The 9,184-nt window shown below is 40.4% G+C and overlaps 1 protein-coding gene across 2 annotated transcripts; it reads left to right on the plus strand.

The window, feature by feature from the left end:
* The first annotated feature begins 3,604 nt into the window (after positions 1 to 3,604).
* Positions 3,605 to 7,125, plus strand: LOC127152518 (olfactory receptor 142-like). Of its 2 annotated transcripts, none has more exons than XM_051093224.1 (2): positions 3,605 to 3,616; positions 6,187 to 7,125. In XM_051093224.1, the coding sequence occupies exon 2, from the start codon at positions 6,187 to 6,189 to the stop codon at positions 7,123 to 7,125; it is 939 nt and encodes a 312-aa protein (XP_050949181.1). In that variant the 5' UTR covers positions 3,605 to 3,616. The 2 variants fall into 2 exon arrangements, with proteins under 2 accessions (XP_050949181.1, XP_050949180.1); XM_051093223.1 differs by lacking the exon at positions 3,605 to 3,616 and adding an exon at positions 5,793 to 5,924 and having other exon boundaries at positions 6,180 to 7,125.
* The last annotated feature ends 2,059 nt before the right edge of the window (positions 7,126 to 9,184 follow it).

Here is a 9,184-nt window from a genome sequence, read left to right on the forward strand (position 1 = left end):
TGAGGTGGCTAGCAGACGGTCCATTTAGTCAGTCGGTCAGCTTCCTGACCTGGGCCCCAGTTAGTCAAGTGCAATCTCTAAGACTATATGCCATATTTCTAGAGAGAAGAGCAGCACCACCCCTGGAGGGATGGAGACCATCTCTTTTCAACAGGTCAGGTCTGCCCCAAAAACTTGTCCAATTGTCTATGAAGCCTATGTTATTCTGCGGGCACCACTTAGACATACAGCTATTTAGTGATGACAGTCTGCTATGTATCTTGTCATCGCCAAATTACAGTGTCTGACATCGTACTTGCAAGTTCACACACCTCTGTAAGATTATTTTCAGTGATCTCCGACTGGCGAAGTCGAACATCATTTGTGCCGACGTGAATAACAATCTTACTGAATTTACTTTTAGCATTAGCCAGCACTAAATTTGCCAAAATGTCAGGCACTCTGGCTCCCGGTAAACACTGGACTATGGTGGCTGGTGTCTCTATTTTCACATCCCGTACAATAGAATCAGCAAAAACTAGAACACTTTCATCAGGTTTTCATAACTATTTCCCTGCATTTATCACATGTAAATCCCTCACAGAGGGATCGATAAGCTATACATGTAGCAAGTGGTGCAAACAACAATAGCAGGAGAAGAAGCCATTACTCACTGTGATTGTAGAACAATTTCAGCTCACCACTGTTGTTTGATGAACTCACGAAGAGAAGGGCAGGTGGAGAAAACAATGGAGCGAGAGGAAAAAAAAAAAGGAAAACGGTAGTAGACGTGAATAGAAACGAGAAAGGAAACCCGAATGGCAGGTTAACCTGCTAATGGAATGCAAAAGCACAGCATGGCATCGCACTCGCGGTTATACAATAAAAGCGAACAATCAGATCAATCAGATTAGTTTGATGGATAATATCAGAAATCTGGTGAAAATAAAGCTATATTTCATCACTTTAAACAACAGAGAGTAATAGTAAGATAGAGATTTCTATAGAAAAACTAAGCTCCGGGGAGCTACAAACACACACCACTCTGCAGCACGGCAAACAGGAAGAAAGAGTTTATGACAGAAGAAAGAGTAAGAGTAACTCATGAGAGTAACTACCTTCTGTTCTATAACCAGAGGCTGCTTGATACAAACCATCTGCAGAACCCACTGAGACACATTTGGCAGAAGCTTCCCCTGGTGAAAAAAACAGCATATGCTGGTAGGCATGTTTTGATGCTGGGATGCTGGTTAGGTATGTTTTGGTGCTGGTTTAAGCTGGTCCTTTGCTGGTTTATGCTGGTCAAGGACCAGCATAAACCAGCTAAGGACCAGCATAAACCAGCAAAGGACCAGCTTAAACCAGCACCAAAACATACCTACCAGCATATGCTGGTTTTTTCACCTTGGTCCACACTGCCAAGAGGTCTAATAAGGGAACCAATCTCTGGAGACTGGCCTCTGATATATTTGGAGTAGTCAGTTTGGCACCCTGAAGTGGACTACCGGCAGGGAGCGACTAACCTGACGGCTCTAGTGCCCTCACTTGAGGGAATGAGCATTCCCATGCTGTACCGTTGCAGAGTGGCAGCTGGGAACTTTGCTTGTTGGAGCCAACTGAGCTCTGAAGCACTGGTGGTGGCAGGGGTGGCAGCTGGGCTGAGGAAGCCAGCCCCTCGGGACTAACATCTTCTATAGCAAGAAAATTTAATTTGGTGTCCTAAAGCGAACCAGCAGGAAGCAACTGATTTATCCACTCTAGCGACCTCACTTGAGGGAATAGGCATTCTCATGCCGTACCGTGGCCAGGCAGCAGTTGAAAGCAGTGCTCACTGGAGACCACTGTGTCCCGAGGCACCAAAGATAAAGGGGTTAACAAACTGGCCTATGTTTTGGCTAAGTGCACTGAAGAGAAGCTCTGAAGAGAAGGCCAAAGCTCTGGAACCTTCAAGTTTTCCAACTAAGAGATGCTGGGTTTCCAGCTTATGTACTACGGACTATTCTATATGCTATGGCTCCCTCCACTAGAAGAAAGTATGCCCTCAGATGGTGCGTTTTTGAAAGTTGGTTAACATCCTGGGGTCGGCTCAGACGCCGGCGGGAGCACATGCATATTTTCCAGATGACAGCAAAAAGAACTTAAATTGCTCCCTCAGTTTTGACTGGACACATAAAAGTAATACATCACCTAAATCTGTAAAGGGCTTACTTTTATTTGTGTATGCTCACCATATCAACAAAATTGTTGTGTTTTTTTTTTAATGAAGAATACAGGGTGTCCTTTCAGTCTTCTCAGTCTCCGTGAATATCCAGTTGAAATGTGTCACTAAAATGAACTAAAACTCAGCGAATACATGACACACAAACATGAGAGAGATATATATAGAAAGCCTGAAAGGTCTACCAATATAAAGTAATAAATAAAGCAAATCTTATCGAAAACAAATTTTCTGTGTTAAAGTAATCCGTATGAAACCATCGTGATGTCCTCATTACCTTTAATTAGATCACGCCCACGTGCTGTTCGAGCTGTTGACACTACAAACATCCATGTGAGACATGGAAACGCCCACATCAACTCGTAAACAAAGCAGCAACGTATTTATGTTGGATACTTTCATTTTTGGAAGAAGGCGCTGAGAGGAATAAGCCTTGTATTTACCACAGATGACGACACGCTGAGAGGAACAGGCTAAGCTTGTTTATCTCAAAAACAGAACACAAGCGCGGCTACAGGCAGCTGAGGAGAACTCTTATACAGTGTAAGTAATATTTGTTATTGGCATTAGATAATGTGTTGTTGTGACATAAACTTTAATGCATTTAATAGTTGGACTTTTCCAAAACTATAATTCCTGACTAAAATGTGTGAAATCGGGTGCAACATTTTGAAATATGATAGGCAACCTTTCATTGCATCTGTAAGGCGTCAGGATGGTTTTATATTTCATAAACAATACGACATAAAAGTGGGGCTAATGTTTAGACAATATAAAAGTAATGTCTAATAATGCCAATCTTTACTCACACACATACACACAGCCTATGCGTTGCTTGTCTGGGAGTGAAGCATGTGGAGGCCGCTCTCAAGAGGGCTGACTGCCCACATTACGAGCGTCTCCCGCTCCCGGAGGGATCTCTTTGAGGAGGGAGCCGTTCTTTGAGGGCCTTTCTTTTGGCTAAGAAGGCCTCGACGAAGAAGTCCTGACTGTTGTGGCTCAGGACTTCTGAGGGCAGGCCCCTCTGGGGAGGAGTGGAGAACACCTCATCATACGGTCCCTGTCTCTCCTCAGGTACCTGAGCAAGCTCTGGTTATGAAACAAGAAGTAAACTCTCTCCTGAGAAAGGAGGCCATCAAGGTGGTCCCTCTTCATGACAGGGAGTCCTGGTTCTACAGCTGGTACTTCACTGTTCCAAAGAAGGATGGGGAGTTGCATTCAATTTTAGATCTGCGTCTACTGAACCGCACTGTTATGCGTCTTAAGTTCAGGATGCTGACACTCAAGCATGTTGTGTCTCAGATTAGGTCTGCATACTGGTTTGTCACGATAGATCTGAATGACGCATACTAACAAATCTCCATCCAAATTTCCAAGTTTCTGAGGTTTGGTTTGGGGGGAAAAGCTTACCAATACAGAGTTATTCTTTTTGGCATAGCACTCTCACTCCGCACTTTCACCAAGAGTGTGGACCCTGCCCTGGCTCCATTACGACTCCAGGGCATCCGCATACTCCATTATATTGATGATTGGTTGATTTTAGCTCAGTCAGAGCAGATATTGGCTCGGCGTCTAAATGTTGTTCTCGCTCACATGAAAGATCTGGGGTTGCTGCTGAACACCAAGAAGAGTGTGATTTCTTCAGTACAGAGAACCACCTATCTGGGTGTCGTGTGGGATTCGACCACAATGCAGGCACGTCTGTCTCCTACTCAAATCAAATCTGTCCTCACGGCTGTCAAAACAGTCAAAATAGGCCAGTCACTCACTGTGAAGCAGTTTCAAAAACTGTTGGGTCTGATGGCAGCTGTGTCCAATGTAATAGCTTTTGGACTGCTATACATGAGACCTCTGCAGTGGTGGCTCAGGACCAAGAGGTTCTTTTTAAGAAAGGTTTCCCTGCTTCTAAACAGACCCTAAATCGGTGAATTACAGGTGCCATCTCTCTTACCTATGAGTCCCCTGGTTTCCCCTCGCCCTTAGGAGTCAAGGCTCACTAGACTAATAGTATGCTGGCCTCCAAGGCCTTTCTGTCAGGTGTGCCCTTGTAGGACATCTGCAACGCTGCAAGCTGGTCCATGCCACTCACTTTTGTGAGGTTCTATGGCCTACACCTCTAGCCACTCCGGGCTCCTCTGTCCTTTCTTCTTAACTTGCCTACACACACAGGGATTTGCAGCTCGAGTATGTAACCATGGTTCCCCAAGGGAACGAGACACTGTGTCTCTGAGCCATACTTCCAGCATCGCTGCAGCACTCCTAGTGGCAGAACTTGCTGGCTGCGTTCACCGTACCTGCTCTTATAGCTTCCTGGTTCTCTACTTCACCCCGCCCGTGACATCTCGCTTCTCTATTGGACTGATTTCACACATTCAGAGCGTGGTTCACCGAAGGCATTCTCAAAGCATTTTCCGATGCAGCATCTCGTTCCCTCAGGGAACCATGGTTACACACATAACCTGGAGACGTTTGTCATGCTGCTTTGTTTATGCAGGTGTTTTTCTGCTTCTGTATATCAGTAACTGAAGTCATTTAACCATTTATACAAAATGAAGTTTAAACTTTTCACATGTAAGTTTAAAATATTCTAGCTGAGCCCTGTTGGAAACTCAGAAGCGAAGACCAGGAGACTCTTGGGTATCTTCAGCAAAGTTCTTTATTGAGAACGCACTGTGTGGTGCTGCAGTCATCAAAAGTCTATCTAAGGCAATGATACATTGTGGTTTATATACATTTAGGGGGCAGAACTTAGAAATGGAGACAAAGTATGTGGGTGATGACCTTAAAGCATGCAAATGAAGTATGCCCCATTTACACCAGTCCTAATCCAATCATCTGGGGCAGAGGCACCAAGAGCCATTACAATCAAAAGGTGAACATCTCAGTAATCTGGCTCATTTGACTTACAATGAGAGAGCAGGAACTGGCAGGAACCTCTTGCTACAAACTTTGCTTGAGAGTCTGATGTCATCATATTTACCTTAAATACTGAATACAATGTACTTCATGCTTGTCACATGACACAATGCAGCCACAATAGCACTGTATGACACGTGTATCACTTTTATATAGTTTTTCCTTTTTTATTATTAATATTCACAAACATGCTCACTGTATTATAAAATATATAATATTCCAATTCTGAAATATGTGCAAGTAAATGTATTTAGAAGTTTTAACACTTTTATAATGACTGTGTTAGTTCATTTATACTGGGTGATGGGCTCCACCATGTTAGTTTGCGCTGAATCCGAGCTGTGGGATTTACAACACGCAAATTCATCCTCTCCCCCCAAAAAACATTAAAGAAAGTCTCCAGTGAACTGTTAATCTTTTAATAAACTCAGGACATGAATTTCAAATTAGTTAAATAAGACAAAACATTACACTAATTTAGAGAATATAGATTTCAAAATTGTTATTTGGTTTAAGCATTTAATTAGCAACACCTGCTGTATTAATCTTTGCTTTGTCAAGCAAATTGAACCACAAACCCACCAATCACAGCAAAAAGAGCTGTACATTTATTGTCACTCTTGGGGTATGATGACAAATCTGAAGATGCTGAACACATAAAGTGGCCAAGATATATAAACTCAGAGACAAGCATGTTGTGCTCTAAAGGCTATTGATAACTAAGCAGCACTGAGTAAAAGAGGGTGCAACAGTTGGTGCATCTGTATATCAGGTGACGTGACAACTTTTCATCCACCAGTCATCTACCTTGGTAAGCAGAGAATATTTCTGAACTAAATGCATTTTGAAATCAGACATGCATATCACAATCTCAAAGTGTTCACCAATATTTATTGGATTCTAAAAGCTAGTATAGATGAGAAATGTATTAGCATTTCCAAAGAACTAACAACTTGTTGAAGAAAGTAATATTTTTGAAAGGAAATACTTTTGTATCAAAACTCTAACATTCCTGATAGAGGTAGCGTTCCTGTTGTCACTCTCTTTTTCTCTACCTTTTGTTTAGGTCACAGATGGACAACCTGACATTCAGATACAGTGTACTGTTAGTGGAAGGACTAAATGTTACACCTCAGTCCAGCTATCTTGCATTTGTCATCCTTTTGATGGCTTACACATTTATAATGGTATCTAACCTCTGGATTTTGATTCAGATCTCCGCAGAGAAAGGTTTACACCAGCCCATGTACATTATTTACTGCAATTTGCCACTCAAAGATGTTATAGGAACAACTGTTATTGTGCCACGTTTGTTGAGGGATCTTGTAACAAACCCCTCCGAACGCTACATTACATATGCAGAGTGTGTTTTTCAAGCCTTTTTTATACATATGAATGGAACAACATGCCACACTATTCTAATGATCATGGCCTTCGACAGATATGTGGCCATATGCAATCCATTGCGGTACATTGCTATAATGAGCAATCATATGGTGGTTAAGCTGTCAGCAGGAGCTTGGGGTGCTGCATTTGTCCTGGTAGGAATTTTGATTGGCCTCAGTGTGCGGCTGTCCCACTGCAGATCAGTGATTCAAAACCACTTTTGTGATAATGCTTCACTGTTTAAACTCTCTTGTGAAAATACAGTGATTAATAATGTATATGGATTAACTTTTACTGTAGTTTTACTAGTCTCTTCAATGGGAAGTGTTGTATTAACTTATCTCAGAATTGCAATTGTATGCTTAACCAGCAAGAACAAAGCGACAAACAAAAAAGCCATAAAAACATGCTGCACTCACTTGACCCTTTACATAATCATGCTAGTCTCTGGATTTGTTGCAATTTTTCTGCATCGTGTTTCTGAATATTCTGAAAATAGAAGAATAGCAAGTATAGTTTTCAGTGTTGTACCACCGGGACTAAATCCCATAATATATGGTTTACAAGTCAAAGAACTAAGACAAAATGTTTTTAAGTTTTTAAAAAAGAAAGTTAATACTATGTGATTTTTGTTTATATATCAATGATCAAATGCACTGTATGTAGAGATTTTTGTTGCAAGTGATGACTTTTGAACAGTAAATATAATTGTCAAGATTTTTTTTTTTCACTTTGGAGCATTGCTTATGTGATTCTGCATGTGTGAAATTAAGACCATTGAGAGTCAATATAGTGAATATAATTCATATATAGAGCAAATTATTTCAGTAACAAGTTGAAACTAACCAAGGCAACTTACAATGTATACATTTTGATAAATATAAATTTCCAGCTAAGTTGTTATTTACAATATGTCAGTGAAAAGGGTGTGAGGGGATCACTCGTTGTAGCGACCTCTGATCAAGGGAGCAAGCCGAAGGAGAGAGAGAGAGTGAAAAGGGTGTGAGGGATATTAACCAAAAAGCCCCAGTAAAGTAGATATACAACTACATAGCAGTACTGTAAAACAAACAACAAATGCAGTTTAAGAAACGTAATCAGATCAAGCAGTTTTTAAGGCTTTTCTGTAGGAGAAACCTTTTTTCCTATAGAAACACCTCTAGTTTTGTTTTCCTCCAGCTGCTCTCTTTAGAGCATGAGTATGCTCATTATACCACAGTGTTGGACTGTTTTCTTACCCTTCCTTAAGCATAAAGGAGCAACCATATCTAAAGTGCTAGATAGGAGAGAGTCTATAGTTTCTGTTGCATCATCAAGTTTTTTTCTGAGCTATTGGACAAGTCAGAGCTACTGAGCTGTCACATGGATTTGATGTTAATAGCATTTAAATTCTGCAGCAGAGCGACAATATCTCAGATCATTATCTAGTCCTGTGTATACTGTAAATTCAACTCCTTGTTACAAATGTAGTAGAACCATCATTTGACTTTTTTGACTTTGGTCTCATTAAATCTATAGTATGAATTCGACAATGTGTAGATCCTGACACGTTTCTAACTTCGTAGAAAGGGAAGTCAAGCATTATAATGTGTTTATCTGTATCTTTTATTATTATTATTATTTTTTTTTTAACATCAGTTACAGTTTTTCTCAATCGATTTGACACATTTCTTCAAACTCACAGTGAGCTTGAACTCTTTGTAATTTGTACATTTTCATTAATTTCATACAAGTTACAAATCATACAAACATTTTTCTCAAAACAATGTGCATAAAACTCTCACGTTTTCACAATAGTTAATACAACCAACCAATACTTTAAAATATCTGAAAAAAAGGTTTCACACAAATCACAAACATTTATGTACCAATTGTTCAGACACAACAAATAAAACTCTGTCATTCTATCAAATGAACATGGTATATTTTCCATTGGCCCTAAACTGATAACTATTCAGTTAACCATACACTCAACACAGGAAACACAGTAGTTTTCCTAATTATTTACACATGTACCATAATTACTTAAGAGAGGGGAGGGAAAAATGTCCAAACATTTTTCAGAATTTAAGTTTGAGATCATTCAGGTGGACAATCAAAATTATTTGTTAATGGAACAGGAGCATTGTTAACATGGTGGTCCAGAACAATCCACCTGCCACAAAGAAAGAGGCCTTTGAAGATGTTGAGACAGGACCTTATCAGGCATGGATTCAACCTTCTTACATTTTTGCTCCTATGATGCAAGCACAGCAAATATGTAATGTAGATAAAATGCAATGAAGTTCTCTTTCAGATGTAAATGAAAGGCAAGATCAATAATTCAAATGCAGTTCTTGCATTTGAAGCTCAACTTCATGCCAGTCAGCCTATATCATGGACAGAGCAGCACCAAAAAGTCCTCAACCAATTACTTGAGTTCTTGCTGCACCCTCCAATCCTAGGCTACTCTGATTTTGAACAGGCCTTCATCTTGCATTGTGATGCGTCACAAGACAGACTTGGTGTCATAGTACATCAAAGGCAGCAAGGGAAGCTGGTAGTCATTGGCTATGGTTCACGCACATTAAAAGCTCCAGAGAAGAATTATCATTTGCACTCTGGGAAACTGGAATTCCTAGTGTTGAAATGGGCCATTTATGAATGATTTTGTGAGTACTTGTATTACGCAACCTCCTTTGTGGT

The sequence above is a fragment of the Labeo rohita genome, chromosome 21 (genome assembly GCF_022985175.1).
Source record: "Labeo rohita strain BAU-BD-2019 chromosome 21, IGBB_LRoh.1.0, whole genome shotgun sequence".
NCBI classification, from domain to species: Eukaryota; Metazoa; Chordata; class Actinopteri; order Cypriniformes; family Cyprinidae; genus Labeo; species Labeo rohita.

Coding starts and splice junctions, on each gene's coding strand:
- LOC127152518 (XM_051093224.1), top strand. CDS start 6,187: ATGGACAACCTGACATTCAGATACAGTGTACTGTTAGTGGAAGGACTA.